Source organism: Rattus norvegicus, chromosome 7, assembly GCF_036323735.1.
Source record: "Rattus norvegicus strain BN/NHsdMcwi chromosome 7, GRCr8, whole genome shotgun sequence".
NCBI classification, from domain to species: Eukaryota; Metazoa; Chordata; class Mammalia; order Rodentia; family Muridae; genus Rattus; species Rattus norvegicus.
In genome coordinates, this window is record NC_086025.1 from 40,271,679 (window position 1) to 40,294,617 (window position 22,939).

Genomic DNA, 22,939 nt, shown 5'->3' on the forward strand with positions numbered 1-22,939 from the left:
TCATATTACCAGACTAAGACTGGTTTTCAATAACAATAAAACAACAGAAAGTCCACATACACATGGAAGTTGACCAATGCTCTACTCAGTGATAACTTGGTCAAGGTAGAAGTAAAAAATGAAATTAAAGACTTTTTAGCATTTAATGAAAATGAAGGCACAACATACCCAGACTTATGGGACACAATGAAAGCACTGATAAGAGGAAAACTCATACTCTGAGTGCCTCCAAAAAGAAACAGGAGAGAGCATACATTAGCAGCTTGACAGCACACTTAAAACTTGAGAACAAAAAGAAGCAAAAACACTCAAAAGGAGTGGACAGCAGAAAAAATTCAAAATCAGGACTGATATCAACCAAGTAGAAACAAAAAGAACTATACAAAGAATCAACAAAATTAGAGGCTTTTTTTTTGTTTTTTTTTCTTTTGAGAAAAATCAACAAAGTAGACAAACCCTTAGTCAGACTAACCAGAGGGCACAGAGACTATATCCAAATTAACAAAATCAGAAATGAAAAGGGAGACATAACAACAGAATCTGAGAAAATTCCAAAAATCAACATATTCTACTACAAAAACCTATATTCAACAAAACTGGAAAATCTGGATTAACTGGACAATTTTCTAGACAGTTAAGAGGCACCAAAATTAAATAAGGTTACTTAAACCATCTAAACAGTCCCATAACTCCTAAAGAAATGTTAGCAGTTATTAAAAGTCTCCCAACCATAAAAATCCCAGAACCAGATGGGTTTAGTGCAGAAATTCTATCAGACCTTCATAGAAAACCAATACTTTCCAAATCATTCCACAAAATAGAAACAGAAAGAACACTATTCAATTCATTCTATGAAGCCACAAGTACTCTTATACGTAAACTACAAGAAGACCCAAAATAGAAAGAGATTTTCAGACCAATTTCCCTTATAAATTCTGATGCAAAAGTACTCAATAAAATTTTTGAAAACCAAGTCCAAGAACACATCAAAACAATCATCCATCATGATCAAGTAGGCTTCATCCCAGGAATGCAGGGATAGTTCAATATATAGAAATCCATCAACGAAATCCACTATGTAAATGAACTCAAAGCGGGAGGGGGGAAACATGATCATCTCTTTAGATTTAGAGAAAGCATTTGACAATACTCAACAACCCCTTCATGATAAAAGTCCTGGAAAGATCAGATATTCAAGGCCCTTACCTAAAAATAGTAAAAACAATATACAGCAAACCAGTAGCCAACATCAAACTAAGTGGAGAGAAATTTTAAGCAATCCTACTAAATCAGGGAGTAGACAAGGCTGCCCACTATCTCCCTAGTTGTTCAATACAGTACTCGAAGTCCTAGCCAGAGCAATCAGACAATGAAATGAGGTCAAATATATACAAATCGAAAAGAAAGAAGTCAAAATATCATGATTTGCAGATGATATGATAGTATACTTAAGTAACCCCAAAAGTTCCAGCAAGGAACTACTAAACATGATAAACAACTTCAGCAAAGTGACTGGATATAAAACTCAAACAAATCAGTAGCCTTCTCTACTCAAAGGATAACAGACTGAGAAAGAAATGACACCTTTCACAAAAATCCCAAATCACATAAAACACCACAGTGTGACTCTAACCAAGCAAGTGAAAGATCTATATGACAAGAACTTCAAGTCTCTGAAGGAAGAAATTGAAGAAGATCTCAGAAGATGGAAAGATTTCCCATGCTCATGGATTGGCAGGGTTAATATAGTAAAAATGGTCATTTTGCCAAATGAAATCTACAATGCAGTCCCCATCAAAATTCTAACTCAATTCTTCATATAGTTAAAAAGAGCAATTTGCAAATTCATCTGGAATAACAAAAAACCTAGGATACTGAAAAATATCCTCATTAATATGAGAACTTATGGGAGAATCACCATCCCTGACCTCAGGCTATATTATAGAGCAATAGTGATAAAAAACTGCATGGTATTCGTACAGGACAGGTAGATAGATCAGTGGAATAGAATTGAAGTCCTACACACCTATGGTCACTTGATCTTTGACAAAAGAGCTAACAACACCCAGTGAAAAAAAGATTGTATTTTCAACAAATTGTGCTGGTTCAACTAGAGATCAGCATGTAGAAGAATGCAAATCGATCTATTCTTATCACCCTGTACAAAGCTTAAGTCCACATAAGGATCTCCACATAAAACCAGATACACTCAAACTAATAGAAGAGAAAGGGGGGAAGAGCCTTGAACAGGTGGGCATTAGAGAAAATTTCCTGAATAGAACAACAATGGCTTATGCTCTAAGATCAAGAATCGACAAATGGGACCTCATAAAACTTAAAAGATTGTGTAAGGCAAAGGACACTGTCATTAGGACAAAATGGGAACCAACAGATTGAGAAAAGATCTTTACCAATCCTCCATCCAATAGAGGGCTTATATCCAATATATTCAAAGTACTCAAGAAGTTAGACTCCAGAGAATCAAATAACCCTATTAAAAATGGGGTACAGAGCTAAACCAATATTCTTAACTGAGGAATATCGAATGGCTGAGAAGTACCTAAAGGAATGTTCAACAACCTTAGTCATAAGGGAAATGCAAATCAACACAACCCTGAGAGTCCACCTCATACCAGTCAGAATGGCTAAGACAAAAAAACTCAGGTGACAAGAGATGCTGGCAAGGATGTGAAAGAAAGAGAAACACTCCTCCATTGTTGGTGGGATTGCAAGATGGTACAACCACTCTGGAAATCAGTCTGGAGATTCCTCAGAAAATTGGAAATTAGTGCTACCTGAGGAGTCAGCTATACTATTCCTGGGCATATACACAAAAGATGCTCCCACGTATAACAAGAACACATGCTCTACTATGTTCATAAGCAGCCTTATTTATAATAACCAGAAGCTAGAAAAAACCCAGATGCCCCCCAACAGATGAATGGATAGAGAAAATGTGGTACATCTACACAATGGAGTACTACTCAGCTATCAAAAACAATGACTTCATGAAATTCATGGGCAAATGGATGGAACTATAAAATGTTATCCTGAGTGTGGTAACAAAATCACAAAAAAAAAACCACACATGGTATGCACTCAATGATAAGTGGATATCATCCCAAAAGCTCGAATTACCCATGATACAATCCACAGACCACATGAAGCTCAAGAAGAAGGATGATCAAAGTGCAGATGCTTCAGTCCTCCTTAAAGGGTGGAATAAAATATTCATCAAAGGAGATATGGAGCAAAGTTTGGAGCAGAGATTGAAGGAATGATCATTCGGAGCGTGCCCCACCTGGAGATCCAGACCATATATACACAGTAACCAAACCTATACAATATTGATGAAGCCAAGAAGTGTATGCTGACAGGACAACTGATACAGCTGTCTCCTGAGAGGCTCAGCCAGAGTATGACAAATACAGAGGCGAATACTAGCATCAAACCATTGAACCGAGAATGGGGTTCCCATTGGAGGAGTTAGAGAAAGTTTGAAGGAGCTGAAGGGGCTGGCAACCCCATAAGAACAACATTACCAACCAACCAGAGCTCCCAGGGACTAATCCACTTATTCAAAAGGTACAAATGGACAGACCCAGGGCTCCAGCTGCAAATGTAACAGAGGATGGTCTTGTTGGGCACCATTGGGAGGACAAAGCCATTGGTCTTGCCAAGGCTGGACTTCCCAGTGAATGGGAATGTCATGGTTGGAAGAGAGGGATGGTTAGGGGTGGGGAACACCCTCATAGATGAAGGGGCATAGGGGATTGGTAGGGGGTCTTATGGATGGGAAACCAGGTAAGGCAATAACATTTGAAATGTAAATAAAAATATCTAACAACAACAACAACAACAAAAATAATAATAAAGAAAGAGGCAAAGCCCACATACAAATCCTTTGAACTACAGTGGTATCCTGTCTGTTAGTTATATTTGTGCAATATAGGCACAAAGCCTATGGTAACCAATCAATAACTGATTTGGTTAAGGTCCACGCCACTAGATGGATAAAATATCCCATGCTACTTGGGAAGCTAAAACCTTGAGCCTAGATATGCCACGGACCTAGAAAAAAAATCAAATAATAGAGTTCTGCTACCATAATGGAACATAATGATAAAGTGATTCCTAATCATATTCACTATATTCACTCCATCTGGACCTCGGTCTTTCATTAGCAAGGAAGCCTCTTCCTGCATCAGATGAGCAGTTAGACCAAACCTAGAGAATGAGAGACCTTAGCGCACTCAACCCTTAAAGGGATGCTCCTCCCCTCAGGGCTCTAAGAATTCAGCAGACGTAGGAAAAGAAGAATTATAAGAGCCAAAGTGAATGAAAAAAACACCCAAAATTTAGAGAAGTCTAGAAAAAACAAGGCTGGGGAACATATGAACTCAGAGACTGTGATAGCATGATTGAATCTGAATCAGATAGGATCCCTGAACAGAAAAATGGACACAAGTCCCCATCCCTAACCTAGAATCTATCTCAAGTTGGTAACTATTTGCAAATAAAAATTAGTTTTCTTCAAGGAAATCTTTGTTTCTTTGGGGAAACAAAGTACTTTTAAGTTTAGGCCCCATCACCAACCGTAGATGGTGAAAACAAAATGAACTTAAAGGCATCTTTGGAACTTCTTTGTGTCATAACATTCATTCACAGCTATTATTACATATTTAATAATTTATAATAATAATAACAAATAGTATTAGTAGCAGTGATAGTAGTAGTAGTAGTAGTCTGGGTAGTATTATGGCTTCTGGTTTTATGTATTTTGGGATATCTCACTGTATGATAATGTACGAGTCTATATGGATTTCTTGTGCTTTTTCTTTGGCTCTTAATTTGGTTACTTTGTCCTAATCTGTTTTAGTTTTAGTCTTTCCTAATTTTATTTTATTAGTATTACTTATATGTTGCTTGTTTTCTAGGAGTGAGAGGCAAAAGGGTATGGAGCTGGATAAGAGGAAAATTGGGGAGGAACTGCTGGGAGAAGTGGATGGAAAACCATAATCATAGAATGTTGTTGTAAAAATATAAAAATAATAATGGGTATTGTTGTCTTTTATCCCGCTAGGTCTGCACTACAGGTGCCCCAAGATATCTGCTAGATATCTCGGTGGAAACACATCCCAGCCGCACACTTTTCCTGCACTCAAACCCTCACATAAAAGAACACACAACACAATAATCTTAGTTCCAATTGATAAGATATAATTGCCCACTTAAACATACAAAGCCCGGTATTATCCATCCCTTGAGAACATTAATAACAACCTGTAAATACACAGAGCAGAATCTTAACACCACCTGCCATCTTGTCCTGCCACGGCTTCTCCCCTCTCTCCCTCCCCTGTCTCCTCCTCTCTCCCCTAGTCTCCTCCTCTGCCTTCAAACTTCTCTCCCACCCATCCTTCCTTCTCCTCCAATGACAGGCCTCCTTCTATCCTGTACCTGCCCCTCACCAGTACTTTACAAAGTCAATGGGGAGGTGGTTCTGGTGAAGTCACCTGAGTTCTGAGTCCTTGACTAGGCAGCTGTTCTTGGGGCAGTGGAATTAGCATCAAAATACAGTAACTTCAGGGCAAACCACAACATTTCACCCTTTTTGTCTAATTAAAAAAATATTTTCTCTCAAATATAAGCTGAGCACAACTACTATCATTTTGTAATTAAGAGCACAAAATATATCTAAGACCCAGTCCAACACTATATCAGTTAAACAGAACATTTAGTTATCCATTCCAGCTTCAGAAAGCCTTAAAATCTGTATTATATCTTGGCTAGCTTGTATACTACCTGATAACTATCCAATAAAATATGTATATTTAGAGTTAAACAGCCTGATAGGCTATGAGACTATAACGTCTTCAACCCCGTCAGAAATCTGGGAATGACCAAATATCTATACAAAAAGGAAGCCTAACACAGCTTCCAGAACTGAGAGGTTGTAGAGACAAATCTCCGCTAGCACAGTCCCCGGTTAGCAACATGTGAGCTCAAGTCTTCAGCCTTCTGGCCCAAAATCAACTGACAGACTCTGGAAATGCAGATTTTGAAGGGCTGATCACCCTGTCTTGGCAGGGTTTATCAGTCAACTATTCTGCATAATTTGTCCTTTTCTGGACAGTATTAGTCTGCAGATGAAACAGGCAGTTTTGTCCAGTGACTGCCTAGCCACAAAGTATTGCCTCACCTGGAGGTAGAGATGTTCACATTCTTCGTTAAATCCACCAAAGGGGAATGTTAGGAGCAGATATGTCTCAACAAAAGATAAATAACTTTAAATCTCAAATTTTGTGGATTTCTGACGTTTTTGAAAACCAACTATCTTTATAAGGCAATCTGGACTGTTGTCTTTATATCTTAATAATATCTTGAAAGTTCTCTCACAACATCAGTATGAAAAATCTACTTTTTAAAAAGACATTTAAAAAATAATGTTTTGTGATTCATGTAGCTGTGGATTCTTTGCACAGGATATAAGCTTGAAATTAACATTTAAAAATGGTTTTTTTCATGGCAATTTGGTGTATGAATTGGGAATAATGGAAGACCATAATAGAGGAAAAACACAATGCATCCAGCTTTAGATGCATTTGTAGTAGCAAGTATCAATAGAAGTTACAACATTAGCTTTATATTTTTAAATAGGCTGGTATTGATAAGAGCAAATTATGGGTGATGTCAAATAATAAAGCATAGGGTTAATGATGGAGGAAAAGAACTGAGGTTTTGCAAAGTGCCATGGGTCATGGCAGACAGAAACATAAATCTAAATAGACATGGATAAGAGTTGCTAAACTTGTATGAAGATAATCAAGACAGTGAAATGCAAAAGAGAAAGTACACAAACAAGAAACAAATCAACACGGAAAAGGTTAATATAGCATTTTTATATCATGTTTTATCTTCTTTGAAAAGGTGTTATTTGAGAAGTTCATCATAAACAAAACCTATCAGAACAAGGGCCATAGGAAAGATAAGGAAGAAGTAGATGTGAAAGAAAGCACTTTTTAAGAAGCTCATCTATTACAAAGAAGGTTGCTATGACCATGGTGGAGCACTTGTTCTTGTGGTAGGTATGGTGGGGAATCTTTTAGTTACATGCCCAAGAGTGGTATAACTGCATTTTCAGGTAGAGCTTTTTCAAATTTTTCTCAGGAACTGACTGATTTCCAGAGTGGTTGAACCAGTTTACAATCCCACCAGCAATAGGTGAGTGTTTTTCTTTCTCCACATCCTCACCATCATGTGCTGCCACTTGAGTTTTTGATCTTAGCCATTGTGATTGCTGTGAAGTGGAAATTCAGGCTCATGTTGATTTGCACTTCTCTTGACTAAGAACTTTGAAGATTTCTTTAAGTGTTTCTCAGCCATTCAAGATTCTTCTGTTATGAATTCTCTGTTTAGCTCTGTACTCCATTTTTTAATTTAGTTATTTGAGTTTTTGGGGGTTAACTCCTTGAATATATATATTGGATATTAGCCCTCTGTTGGATGTAGGCTTAGTGAAGAATTTTTCTCAATCTGTAGTTTGTAATAGTCAGAAGCTGGGAACAACCCAGATGTCCCTCAATAGAAGAGTGGATACAAAAAAATGTGATTCACTTACATGATGGAGCATGACTCAGCTATTAAAAATGAGTATATAAGTAATTTTGTAGGCAAATGATAGAACCAGAAAATATTACCCTGAGTGAGGTAACTCACACCCAAAAATCATGCATGGTATGTACTCAGTGATAAGTGTACATTAGCCAAAAGTACAGAGTACATAGGATACAACCTACAGACTGTAAGAAGTGTAACAAGCAGAAATGCCCATGTGAGGAGGCTTCAATTTCACTTAGAAAGGGGAAGGAAATAATCATGGGAGGCAGAGGAAGGGGAGGCACCTGGGTCAGAGAGGGGAGGGGATCAGATATGGAGGGAAGGGACAGGAGAGAAGCACAGAGGGGACAAGACCAAGAGAATGAATGGAAATAAGCAGTTTCAGGGGTGGGAGGTGAGAGGACCCTCTAGAAAGTACCAGGAAGTAAGATACTCTCAGAACTCAAAAGGAGTGACCTTACTAAAATTGCCCAACAGTCGGGAAAGGGACCTCGACTATGGAGACTTTGGAAGTTGAACTAAATGTATTTTTCATTATTCTATGTGTAGGTATGGCCCCCATAGATTCTTATGTTTGAACAAGCCTATGGTAGCCAGAGAGTGGGATGTGATTGTTTGAATATCCTTGGCCAAGGGAGTGGCACTATTTGGAGGTGTGAACTTGTTCCAGTAGATGTGGCCTTGTTGGAAAAAGTAGGTCATTGAAGACATGGACTATAAGACTCTTGTCCTAGTTCCCTAGAAGCCAATTGTCTCCGGTCTGCCTTCAGAAAAGGAAGCATTACTCTGAGCTTCTCCTTTGTTATGCCTGCCTAGATGCTGCAATGCTCCTGCTTTGAGGATAATGGACTGAAACTCTGAACCTGTAAGCCAGCCTCAATTAAATGTTGTTCTTATAAGAGGTGGATGGGTGTGGTCTCTCTTCACAGCAGTGAAAGCCTATGTAAGATACCCCATAAGATTTATGATAGCTGCTTCTAGATGGCTAAGAAATTTAACAAAAATGCAATCAACTACTATTGGGAAGACAGTAAATTATATATTCTGTATTCGTTATAAGAACGTTGAACAGTCTAATGCAAAGATTTCCAAACAACAAAGTATAATAAAGTGCATATTTAGGTATCCATTAGATCTACAAAGGACTAATTTTCTTGAATCAGAATTTTATGAAAAACATCATTCTAAGTTTCAAAAATTAAGTTACAACCATGGAGAGCAGAGATTGCTATCATTAAAACGTGCACCTGAGGTTTTTTATCTTCCAGTGGTAACTAAAGGAGACAAATAGCTTATTAAATTTAATAGTCATTATTCTCTAAAACTTAAAGCATTTCAGTATAAGCAAGTAAATACTGCTCCAATTAGCTACAACTAGAGCATTAAAAAAACAAAACAAAACAAAAACACAGAATTCTGGATAATACACAGACCAACCTTAGTTAGTGAGACACAAAAATTGGTCTTGCCTCTATATAGACATGCAGTCCAACTCCCAAATTCCATCAGTTTTTCCAATCAGTTTATCAGTGCTATTATGATTTAGCCATACAAACCTCACTTTGAACACTCTTAACAAACAGAAAAGAAAACAGAATTATCAATCTACAGTGAAAAAACTTAGCTTAATTTAGGGGCAGGGCTCAGAATGCCACCTAAATTACTCAACCACTTTAATATATCTTATATAATGTGCCATATGTCAGACAATACAGATAATACATTATATAATCAAAAGAACTATCTTTTCCTATGATTCAAAAGGCATAAACAGCAATAAGTTGTGTTTGAAATTTCAAATTATATAGGATATCCCTTGAGATTCCATAAACCTCAGTGGGTTCTAAGATCAGGAGTCCACATGGGAAGTTCTGATAGAGTTCATGCAAACTAATCCAGATCCATGATCAGGAATTTCCCTCATCAAGAGTAATTAAAAGACACACAGTAATCACCAGTCATACTTCAGACATCAGAGGGTAGCTATGCTCTTATTGAGAGATGAAAACTACCATACCTTATGAAGATTCTCTAATTTTTTCTTTTCAACTTCAAACTGTCTTATCCAGCATTGTCTCTTTTCATCTTCCTCTTGAAAGCTCTGTTTTTCCCTGTCACTCTGGGCTTCCAGAATTGCTTTATCTTTTACTTCTAGTTCCTGTTGTTTGTCCTGCCAAGCTTCAAAAGATTTTCTACATCGTTCTTCTACTTCAAAGTATCCAAAACTCAAATCAGCCTCATCTGCATTCATTCAGAGAAACAAAGGTGCTATTCTTGAGATCAAACCTGCCATACTGATCTATATTACAGTACAAACATAATGTAAAAGCAAATAACCAAAGCAAAAGGATATATATTTTCAATCGTAAATGGATGTCAACAGCCATGCAGCTATGCAGATATGCAATTTCATCAGTATAAAAATTCTATTACTGTCAATAAGGAAATCAAATAACTTTCCTTAAAATAGTCCCTAAAATTTAAAATAATGCGTGAGTGTGTCTGTATATAAGGAGCTAAGTGATACAGTTAAGAGATATTGTTCAGGATTCTTTTGGTTAACTGATCATTCATGTTTCCATATGAATTTTAAGATTTTGAGAAATTTCTGTGGAGAATTACATTGTAATTTCGAAGGGAATTACAGTGAATTTGTTGATTACTTTTGGGATCTGGTTATCAGAATATTAATACTACCAACCCATGTACAAAGGAGATCTTTTCATTTTGCTGTGTGTTCTTCAATGTTTTCATCAGTGTTTTTTCTTAGTATTTGTCTTTTGAATTTCCTATGTGAGCACTTAAATTTTTCTTTGGACGTTATGCTGGCTTGTTTTATGTCAACTTGATAGAAATTGAAGTCATCTGAGAGGAGGAACCTTCACTTAAGAAAATCCCCCCTTAAGATAAAGCTGTAGTTTATCCCTGTAGGTGAGTTTTTAAACAGTGATTGACTTGGGAGGGCCCTCATTGTGAGTGGGCCCAGCCCTGGGCTGTAGTCCTGGGTTCTTTAAGAGAGCAGGTTGAGGAGGCATGGGGAAGTAAGCCAGCAAGCAGCACCCTTCCCCCCATGACCTTTGCCTCAGCTCCTGCCCCCAGGTTCCTGCCTGAGTTCCTCTCCTGACTTCTTTCAATGATGAACAGTGATTAAGCAACATAAGCCAAACAAACTCCTTCCTGCCCAAGTTGTTTTTGGTCATGGTGCTTCATCACAACCATAATAACTTTAATTATGACATATGGTAAAGGGGATTGTTTCTCTGATTTCTCTTGTTTCAAAAGATTTTCACTCATATATACCATCTTTCCACTCCTTCTAACCTGCTCCCTTGTTTTTCTAGTCATACCCCACCCCACTCCCCATGCACTTCTCCATTTCTTTTTAGAAATAGGCAGACCTCTCAAGGATATCAACTAACCATGGCATGTTAAAGTTGTAATAAGACTAGGCACCTTTCCTCATATTAAATTTGGATGAGGCAGCCCAGTAGGAGGAAAGGGCCTCAAGAGTAGTCAAAGGAGTCAGAGACCACCCTGCTCTAACTGTTAGGTCGAGCTTTACAACCATGACATATATGCAGAGGACCTAGGTCTCACTCAGGTTCCTGGGTTGGTGGTTCAGTTTCTGTGAGCCCCTATGGACCAAGGTTAGTTGATTTTGTGGTTTTTCTTGTGGTGTTGACCCCTCTGGCTCCTACAATTCTTCCTCCTCTTCTTCCTCAGAATTTGATGATTTCTGACTAATGTTTAGCTGAGGGTGTCTGCATCCATTCCGAGCAGTTGCTGGATAGAGCCTCTCTGAAGCATGGTGATTATACCAGCCTCCTATCTACTAGTATAACAGAATATCATTATGAATTCTTCCTTCCCTTTCCTCAAAACCACGCTCTCTCCCTCCCTCCTTCCTTCCTTCCCTCCTCCTCCCCTCCTCCTTTATCCTTTCCTTTCCTTTTTCTCTTTTCCCCCCTTTACCCCCTTTCCCCCTTTTCTCACTTCCCCCTTTTTCCCTCTTTTCCTTTTTCCTCTTTCCTTTTTCCTTTCCTTTCCTTTCCTTTCCTTTCCTTTCCTTTCCTTTCCTTTCCTTTCCTTTCCTTTCCTTTCCTTTTTGCCGGTAGTGTTTAATTCTATCCTGGAAATGTAAGTCAAAGGTTTTGTGCCTTGGTTGGTGTCCTAAGCCCTCCACTGTATGTCTTGCTTGGTTATAGGAAATGGCAGGTTTAGGCTCTGTGTTCCCTTTTATTAGGAATCTTAGCTAGGGTGACCCTGTTACATTTCTAGGAATTTCCATTGCCCTAGGTTTCTACCTAGCCCCTAAAGTGATCCCAATTCCAGTTGTCTTCCCCAGTACTCCTTCTTTCCCTCCTTCCTGATCTTATTACGCCTATTCCCATCTCCACCTGTCCCCAGTCCACAGAAATCCATGTATCTGATTTCTTAGTCTCTCTCCGTTTGCCTTGGTATATGGGGATGATGTTGATTTGACTGTGTTTATTTTATAACCTGACACTTTGCTGAATATATTTGTCAGCTCGAGATGATTTCTGGTGCAGTCTTTGGGGCCTCTCATATATAGAATCAAGTATTCTGCAAGGGTATTCTGAATATAGAGATATTTTGACTTCTTCTTTTCCTCCTTATATACCTTTTATTTTCTTCTCTTATTATTCTAGATAGGACTTCAAGAACTATATTGAAAGAGTCGTGAGCAAAAATAGGTTTGTCTTGTTATGATTGTAATGAGATGCCTCAACTTTTTCACCATTTAACATGATGTTGGCTATCAGTTTGTCATGGACAGTCTTTATAATGTTTAGAAAAATTCCTTCCATACTGAGTCTCAATAGAGTATTTATTATGACGGGATGTGGGAATGTTTCAGAGATCCTTTTCTGCATCCTTTGAAGTGATCGTGTGATTTCTGTGCTTGAGTTCAGTTATATAGTGAATTACATATATTGATTTACATATGTTGAACCATCTCTGCCTCCTAGGAATGAAGGCAACAAGATGGTGAGTGAATTTTAAAAACTAAAAAAAACACCTGTCATCTCCATCCCTACCCATTTCCCCTCCAATTCACCCCTTGTCTTTTCTATGTATTCTTGAATTCATCTTTTTCTGTATTTGATTAAGGAATAATGACTTTCAGTTTTTAAAATTTTTACAGTTGTATATTTACAAGTACCCATTTAAAAATTTCAACACACTTTGATACATCATGTAAAAAAGTCTTTAAACATATAATTTGGAATACTGCCCACCTGGTAAAACATATTCATCCATGGATATGTCAAGAGTAATAGGCTCAGGAACAGATACACGCTTGGCAGAAGGAGCTAGACTTCTCATAAATTCTTCCTTGTCTATTACAGATAATATCTTAGAGGTTAAAAGAATATCTTTATTATTTTATTATCAAAGAAAGTCAGAGTAGGGTAAAACTATGATTTTAATAAAGTCTAAATACACAAACCTAGAATCTGATTTACTATAAACTTTTTAAAAACACTAATATTTTCTTTATAAATATAATTATACTCTTAAAGTTTTAAAAACTAAGTGATTGTTAATCTATAATAGTCAGTTAATATGCTTAATTATACCTTCAAAATATTCCTTGCCCCCTGATGATTTTCTATCTTTATTTTCTTCTTTTATCTATCTTTATTGTCTGTGCCAATTGTTCATATACACAGGTTAGTAATATACTCAGTATAATACAAAGAAAACTACTATCTACTTAAACCTGAGTCATGCATTTAGTTTTGACTGAAAGTAATATATAATTAAGTTTCTTTCCTCTGAGGTTAAAATATATAAGATATCTGCACTGATGCAACAAAACTCAAAATTAGTATTTCAAATCTGAATGATAACAAAAAAGACTAAAAAGGATATAAAATATTGTTCAAGTTATGTTCCAACTCTTACAAAGAACGTCTCAACAGAGTTAGAGAATATACACTGAATGAAAACGAATCTAAGTAGAAAATCTTTAAAGGACATTCTTCAAAATACATTGGGAGGGTTTCGACCTGTAAAATGCTGCACTTTACATTTATTTTGTAGGGATTTTTCTTCTGTGTTAGTTTCCAAATATAATACAAACCCTTCTGCTCTTATAGATTCTCTGCAGTAAAGTATTTTCTTTCATAAGAAATACAATAAACATTATAATACATTGTTTTGCTTCAAAAAAAGGATAAATGCAGTATTATTCTGCTGCCCTGTGTATATGAACATTTAATTCCCAAATATGTATGGATCAAAAAACTAATTTTAATAACTGAAATTTTTGTAGTTTTATATGATACACCAGAGCATACTATGAAACAAAAAAAATGATTTGCTTAAAATAATTAAACTTCAGGCAATAAACTAACATCCCATGTAACAGAAAATAACAAATTCCTAGCTGCAATAGTGAGTCCTTCCATTGATAAGTTAAATGCATACCTTCATTAATTGCTCAGAATTTGCTTTAGATTCAGGTGATGCTGATCCAGTTCTCAAATGCATATGACTGTCAGACACTGCGCCATAACTACAACCTAGAGAAACGGGTGTACTATAATTTCAAATATTAGAGTGCACATCAAAATCTCAATCCTTTTTATTACTCTTTCACCTTAATTTCCATCAACATACTTAATTAGCAACACTAACTCCAAGAAATAGAAAGTTCTTTTTAAAAGTTGTAAAAAAAAGTTATCAGTATTTGTAAAATAAAACCAAACTTCTAATGCTCGCTGTCTTGCTATCGCTCTTCATAGTCTACACGGTGTTTTATTTTTTTATGTACATAGAATCAGAGCTGTTTGACTATACAATACTGTGTGACTCAATTCTTGGAGAGTCCTGAACAAACCTCTACTCACTCCAGGTGCAGACCTGAACATAAAGCAAAACAAAATAAAAACTACCAAAGTCAAACTTGGTGAACCAACAAGGCGAATAGGATTGCTTGCATGAATATGGGTAAGGAGTTTCTTACAGAAACAGGACTGATTGTAAGACAGCTCCATTAGCATAGTTCACACCAGCCTCAGCAATAGCTTAAGAAGCCTGGAACCCTGGGTCTCACAACATGATTTGCAAAGGGCTCTAGATTTTGGAGAGCATCCCTTGAAAGCCATTCATTTGGTCTCAGCTTCTTGAAAGCAGCTCATCTGATCTCTGCCTCTTGGCAGCTATGATGGACTGAGTATTTTCTAGGCAGTTATGCTGACCTGAGACTCTTCCTTTCCATCAGGTATGTTTGTCTGAGAATGTCTCTCAGCAGTCTGTATTGTTTATCTAAGTCTGGAGAGTGAGAGGCCTCGAGTGTCTGGTCAGTTTCAGAATTCCTAAAGCTTCAGGTTTGGTTATTTCCTGAGTCCTAAGGAGCCCCCATTCCTATTAATATCCTAAGTCTCGCTGAGCTTCCTGCAGGATGGAAGGGTTCACTTCCTTTAGAACACCCAAAGTCTTGAGGAGATACCCTTCAAAGTGGAGTGTTTTATTTCATAGGAAATTGAATACATATGCAGCATACAATGACGCCTTGATAAGAGAGAGAAATAAATGTCGTCTCAATTCTATTTGACAGAAACTGACACTAGAATCTTGTACAACACAATGAAAATATTTTCTACAAATATTAATTTAAAAGATTAAAATTACCACAACGAATGATATCAATTTATTTTATGAGATTTTTATTTCCTTTTCATTATCATTTCAAATGTAATTACAGTCCTTCTCTTTAGTGTTTTGTAATAGTAAACCACCTTAACAGAGGATGATTAACTCCTCCCATTTACTTTACCAAATATGATATATTTCTTCTCCAATATATATTCACAATCTTTCTGGAGTGCACTACAATGTAAAAAGCTGAAGGAAAACAAATATAATTTTCCACATTTTTCTCCAACTGACTTTCTGTAAGTTAAATCCAATTATATTTTTATAAAGCTATTATGTATAAGGGGAAGCAGGTGATGTTTTCATTTATTGACCCAAGTTGTGATAGAGGAAGTTTGAATCATAAATAAGATTCTACAACAGAAAACTAATATCACTATAGGACTTGTATGTTTGTGTATATGTGTGTGCATTTGTGTGTGTGTACATATGAGATGTGTGTGTTTTATGTATGTGTGTTGTGTGTTTGTGTGTGTGTTCTGCGTCTATCTGTGTGTTGTGTGTGTATGTACATGGGGTGTGTATGTGTGTGTAGATGTGTGTGCTATGTGTGTGACGAGTGTGGTATGTGTATATTTGTGTATGTTGTTTGTGTTGTCTGTGTGTACATACACGGAATATATGTGTTTTGTATGGATGTACATGGGTTATGTATGTGTGTGTTTCTGTGGATGTTGTGTGTGTATGTACATGGAGTGTGTGTTTAGGTGTGTGTGATATGTGTGTGATGTGTGTGGTATGTGTTTGGTATGTGTCATGTGTATATGTACATGAGGTATGTGTGTGTTTGTGTGGGTGTATATGTGTATGTGTGTATATATGAATTTGTATAGTGTATGTATATGTGTATGAGTGTGTGTATGTATATGTACAAGGGTGGTGTGTGTGCTCAAAGATTGTTAAAAGATATTTAAAAGAATGACTCCCTTTTTACAGATACATGTTTTATACTTACTGAAGACATCAGTATCTTCCAAGTCCTGAAGAATGAGCTCTTCAGCAGTTTTACTCTTGTTCTTTATGACGCTGAAATAATGAAGAACTGACTCTGGCAATTCAAGTACATCCTAAAATTCAAGTAACAAAAATATGAGAGGATTACCAATGGTCATATGTCAAATATTGCAGTTTTTATCTCATACCAAAATATTCAGCAAATGGTGTAAATAGGTAAAAGTACCCATATAAAAGGTCTATTCCAAACAAACATAGTTGCTTAAGTTTTTCCTTCTGTTTTCATGGAGTTATGTCTTTCTAGAAAATTCTAAAAAAACAAGTGAAAAAGTTAACTAGTTATAATTTGCATTTTTATTAGAAGTACCATGTTTCTGATCCCATCCATATCAAATATATTCTTGATATTTTGATGCTATATTACAAATATTTATTATCAAATAAAGACTAAACTTTTTACAAAATATACTAACACCTTATGTAATTATTTAATATGTAATTACCAAATACATTGAGTTTATATAACATTATAGAACACTGCAGAGAAATTTTAATCCAGCAGCATGGCTGCTTTGACTGGGACAAACTCTTAGTGCACACCTTTAACCCCAAACAATGAAGGTAAAGTGGGTCAGTAGAAGGAAGCAGTCATATTCGAAAGTAATTTTTAATTGAGGGACAGACAAAGCGAGGTCAGAAAGATTTGACAGAATGAGTTGAGATAAAATATGCCCAGCATTCAAGAGAACAGACAGAAAAGAGAGGCTACTTCAGAGAACAGCGAGGAAAGAGAAGGAGGAGGCAGTTTTACTGGAAGAATTTTACAGATACAGATTCAAGAGTGAACACCCAAGACACAGGTGAGGACAGAAAGTCAGAATAAGAAGGAGCCAGATTAGAAAACATTGCTTAAATTAGTTTGAGGCCAAGCAGAACAAATTAGTCAGAGAGAGAAGCCAGATTGGATCAGTCAGATTGGAAAGGAGTTTGTGCCAAAACAGCTGAGTTGAATCAGCCAGTCAGAGCTCAGAAAGGGTGAGCTTACTCAGCAGGAACCTCAGAGGCTGAAAACACTCTAGGCCTAGATTAGATTGTACTGATGTCATTAGAAGCTTGCAGATCTATGCGTATGTTGGCAGATAGAGGCAGGAAACCACCAGATGACAATTTACGTGAGACAAATAAAAATTACTCTTATAGAACATCTATCAACAGAGCCTTTATAAATTTTTAAATTTTCTAAATACCTAAGTAGATTCATATAAATATACTACATGTATAAATTAAGTTCATTCTTATGCAAATAACAATTACTGTTAGACAACATAATACACAATTTCCTATTCATAAAAATATTTCAAACATTTAAATATAGCTTAATAACAATCCTAAAACTATTAATACATGAATAGAAAATCTTCATCGGGGAACATAAGCCACAGAAGGATTGATACATACAGATATTCCTGATACAGGAAAAGATCACAGGCTTCATAACACAGGACTAAAAAGCTTTCTGTCACATTGGGTTTCCATTAGTTAAGAAAATAGCCCTTTGCCTCTATTATACCTAATTAAATGTATTACTATCTTTAACAATTAACAGCACCCAGTACATAGGAAACCAAACGAACATCTATGACATAAAATGAAACTTATCTTGACAAAAGTAGCCACTCTCCCCTTTTGTTCTCTGCACTTTACCGTGATTGCTACTTCCTGGTTACGAAGTGTTTTTAACAGAAAAGGACAGTAGCGATTGCTGTGCATTCTGTAAGATACAATCTTCAATCACGGAATCTTTCACCTTGAGTTATTATTATAATTTATTTCTACTTGTAATAAGTTATTTGAATTTGACAAATAATTTTATGGCATATTAAGCCAGAGTGCACTCTGAAAGTTTCATTCTGCCTTTGTGAATGAAGCTATAAAATTATAAAATCTACTTTTGTGACTAATATTCTAGCAGTTTGTCTCACATAAATTAGCTGTATAAAAGACCGGATATTTTTAAATTGAGTTTTAAGGTAATATATAAGTGAATATGATCTTAAGTAATGAGAAAAGCAGAAAGCCTAAAGGCGTAGCACAGCAGTGGAGCAATGTCCTAATGTGAGCCATGCCGTGAGCTCAAGACCAAGTAGAGGGTTGGAGGGGGAGGTAGAACTATGTATGAGCTTCACAGTGTAAGTGGTCAGACAGGACGCATGTTGGAAAAGAAGGCCTGCAGCATACAGGTATTACAGATTTTATGTAAAAAATTTTAAATCTAAATATCTACAAAGGAACAATTACTTATAACAGATACCCGAAGCCATAAAAATACACAGGAAAAACATAGAAAAGGCTTGAAAATCTGACGGAGCTCATTTTTTTATTGGTTGTTATTTTTTCCCTCCAGCCCCAAGTTTGATTGTTTCTTAACATCTATTCTTTGTCTTACTGGAGATTCCAGGTGTGATATTAGGCTTCTAGGTTTCTAATAGGAGATCTCCAGGTGTAGACACTCAGTGCTAGGAACTTGCCTCTTAGTACTGCTTTTATTGTGTCCCATACGTTTGAATATGATGGTTTTCACTTTTCTTAAATTCAAAAGGGATTTTAGTTTCTTTTTAAAATTGCTGCCGGCTTAGTTTTCATTTAGTTGTGAGTTGTTCAGTTTGAACAAGTTTGTAGGATTCCTTTTGTTTCTGTTGTCGATATCCATCTTCTATCTGTGGTGCTCAGACGGAATGCAGGGTGGGTGTTATTTCAGGTTTCTTGTATCTACTGAGACTTGCTCTGTGTTCAAGGAGGTGTTCAGTTTTGGAGAAAGATTATAAACTGCTGAGAAGGCATATTTATCTGTGTTTAGGTGAAATGTTCTGTAAATATATATTAAGTACATTTCATTTAGAAAATCAGTTAGTTCCAGCATTTCTCTGTTTAGATTTAGTCCAGATGATCTGTCTATTGGCTAGAGTCAGCTATTGACGTCTGCCACTATGCACATGTCATCAAAGCTACAGTAGTTTTCCTTTTATCAACTTCCGTGTCCTTGCAGTTGGTACATAATTGTCAATAATTATACTATCTCAGTGGGTTTTTTTCCCTTCCCTATATCTTCTCATTACTTTCAATCAGTAAATTTGAAAAACAAAATTAACTAAAAGTCAGAAAAATAAGATCCAAATTAACAGTCCTATCAGAGACAAAATGGAGTATAACAGCAGATACTGGGAAAATCTAGACAGTCATAATGACATAGTTTAAGAAGTGAACTCTACTAAATTGAAAACTCTAAAATAAGAGGTAATTTTCTTGAAATATGGTATTTAACAAATAAATGAAGATCAGATAGTCAAATTCAAGAGACACAGAGATCCTACTGAAATAGAAGCAGTAACCAAAACTCTGCTAACAACAGTACAAAGCTCAGAGCCTCATGGCTTTACCCAGAATTTTACCAGATTTTCAAAGAAGAGTTAATGGCAATACTTTTCGAATTATTCCACAAAATAGAAGCCAAAGAGACACTGTCTAGTTCATTTTATGAGGCCACAGTTACCTGATACCCAGTCCACATAAAGATACACTAAAGAGATGACAGACCATTTTCCCTTATAAATATAGATGCAGATTTTCTCAATTAAATACTTACTTGTAAACCAAATCCAAAACACATCACAAGGATCATTCACACTGATCAAGTAGGCCTCACCCCAGAGATGCAGGGATGGTTTAGCATATGTAAATCAATAAATAAAATCTACCATATACACAAACTGAGAAACAAAAAAAAAAAAAAACACATGATCTTCTCCTTAGATGCAGAAAAGGCCTTCAACAAAATCCAACACCTCTTCATGTAAGTGTTCTGGAGAGATTAGGAACACAAAAAGCAAACCTCAACATAATAGAGCTGATATATAAACAAGTTCAAAGCCAACATAAACCCAAATGGAGAGAAACTCACAACAGCATTGCCAGTAAAATCAGAAATGAGACAAGGTTGTTCACTCTCTCCATACCTAATATAGTACTTGAAATCTTATATAGAGAAATTAGAAAACAACTACAAAATGTCATGAGATTATTTTGAACAATTATACCTCAATATGCTTGGCAATCTAGAAGAATATTTAAATCTCCAGAAACACAAATATTGCTAAAGTAAAATCTCAGTAAGTAGGATGTCTGGGGCTAGGGGTATGGCCCATAGGAAGAACAACATCAACCAACTAGAACCCCCAGAGCTCCCAGGGACTAAACCACTAACCAAAGAGTCCACATGGAGGGACTCAAGGCTTCAGCCACATATGTAGCAGAGGATGGCATTGTCTGGCATCCATAGGAGGAGAAGCCCTTGCTCTTGTGAAGGCTCATTTCCCCAGTGTAAGGGCATGCCAAGGTGTTGAGGTGGGTGTGGGTGAATGGGAGAATGAACATCTTCATAGAAGCAGGGGGAGAGGAATGGGGAGGGGTAATAGGAGACTAGGGAAAGGGGATAACACTTGAAATGTAAATACATAAAATATTCAATAAAAAATAAGAAGATATAAGAGTGCCTGTCTAGCATGTATGATGAAACCCTGTATCCAGTTCTTAACACTGTGGGAAACTAAGGGTAGTGGGTGCTGTAATCCCAGCCATCTGGAGGTGGAGGCAAGAAGCCGAAGGCTGAAGAAACCACCTGCATAACTCACAGAATATGAAGAATCCAGATTGATGCTTACCTATAGCTACACTTCTATGAACAAGTGTTCATAGTACCACAATAAGGTACCCTGCACATTATGAAAAAGAAGGAGAAATACGAACCCAGGTAGAAATTATTTGATACATAATGAGGAGTTGTCTGCAAGATACCCTAGTATAGTAGTAGCTTATGGGAGTAACCAACCAGCATCTGATAGGTTTAAAGTCCAATCAGTGTGAGGGAACCCATTCCCAACTGATTGGGCAGCCAAGAACCTGAGATAATCTAGGGACCCAGAAGAAAACTACTACTACCTTTCTGCTAAAATTACTTCTAATAATATTGTGTTATACTCATGGATCTATGCCTTTTCTATCCACCATCAAAGAAGCTTCCTCCTGCAGTAGATGAGAACAAACACAGAGACCTACAGTCCCCCTCACAAAATCCAAATAGTGGAGAGACCTTGGAATGCTCAGTCCTAAATGGATGTCTCCATGAAATCCCTCTCCTTCGGGACTCAGGAAACCCCATGGAAAAGGCACTGGAAAGACTTCGACAACCAGAGTGGATGGAGAACACCAAGTAATCAAGGTCTTCTAAACACAGCAGGACCTAAACACAGAGACTGAGGCAGCATGCACAGGTCCTGTCTGGCTCTGTACCAGGGAGGGTCCCAGAACTCAGAGCAGGAGTGGGCTCATCCACAACTCAGAAGCTGACTGTGAACCATAACCACTCAGAAAAGAAAAAATGAGTCCTCTCCAATGTAGCCTCACTGAGGAATAAAACCACTATTAAGGCAAGGGCCCAGGGCTAGAGACAGATAGCCAGTATGAAAGAAACTCAGTGGCTACTTCAGAGGCTCTTTGTCACATGTTGTTTTGTTGGGACATTTTTTTTAACCTTACACATCCTTTGCATATACTATTTTATGTTTTTATAGGATTCCTGTATATTTGAACGTGTGTGTGCATGTGTGTCTCTATATATGTTTTGTATGCTTTTCTTTGCTACTTGTTCTTTTGTTTGTTTTTATCTTATTTAATTTCATTAGTATTGTTTTGATGTCTGTGTTTTCCAAGAAGAGACAGATAGGGGGTGAATTTAGCTGGGAGCTGAAGTGTGGGGGATCTTGGAGGAATTGGGGGAAGGAAAATTATAATCAGAATGCATTGCATCAAAAATAATCTACTTTAAATACAGGAAAACCAAGAAATTCTTAAAAGTAAAATCCTCCTGCCATGGCTAGAGGCTCCTTGCAGATATGAGAACAGAAAGAATTTGAGAGCCAAAGGCTTCTCTACAAGTAAAGAGTGTTTTACATACACATCGGGAGGTTGCACATATGAACTTATTGTGGTTGAAAGAGTATGCACAAGGTCTGTGTAAGCTCAATCTAGACAAAATACCAGCCTGGGGATAAGGAGCCATGGAGTCTCACCTTTCGCTAAGGAGCTATTGGGATCTGGTAGCTACTAGGAGAGGGGGATTCGTTTTTCTTTAAGATGCTGGCCCTTGTTAGGTTGACCACACTCAAGCCAGTAGAAGGCCACACATCCTAGAGTATATAGGTAGTACAGATAGTTCATTTTGGGGTTTTTTATTAAAGGACATATAAATGAATGGGAAGGGGAGAGGAGGTGGATCTTGGAGGAAGAGGAGTTGAGGGTAAGACAAATGTGATCAAAATACATTTTATGATATTCTCAGTGAACTAATGTAAAACGAAGAAACTATGGAGAAACACTTACAGTGTCACTATCATCACTCTGAGTTTCTGATTCTGAATCGTTTTCAACCTCATCATTTTCCAAGGAAGAAATGCTGATTTTATCCAATTCAGCTTCTATTTCTTCTTGGAGCTTTGCATCGCTGTCGTCACTGTCCTCCATAACTCTTAATGATAAAAAGTAGAACTTATAGGAAAAGAATCCAATATGTCTCTTAAATATATGGGTTCTAATTTGTCACACTCCACAGCATGCATGTAGACAT

At 36.8% G+C, this 22,939-nt stretch overlaps 1 protein-coding gene across 3 annotated transcripts in view; it reads right to left on the reverse strand.

Annotated features, from left to right (window-relative positions):
• The window catches only part of Lrriq1 (leucine-rich repeats and IQ motif containing 1), an 85,339-nt gene that overhangs the window by 60,643 nt on the left and 1,757 nt on the right, over nt 1–22,939 (reverse strand). For all 3 annotated transcript variants that reach the window (XM_063264416.1, XM_063264417.1, XM_063264418.1), the window contains exons 2-6: nt 22,696–22,840; nt 16,262–16,373; nt 14,077–14,171; nt 12,882–12,999; nt 9,638–9,861 (exon numbers count right to left, since the gene is read on the reverse strand). In XM_063264416.1, the coding sequence (XP_063120486.1) occupies nt 9,638–9,861; nt 12,882–12,999; nt 14,077–14,171; nt 16,262–16,373; nt 22,696–22,836 (690 nt within the window). In that variant the 5' untranslated portion in view covers nt 22,837–22,840. The remainder of the gene's footprint in view (nt 1–9,637; nt 9,862–12,881; nt 13,000–14,076; nt 14,172–16,261; nt 16,374–22,695; nt 22,841–22,939) is intronic.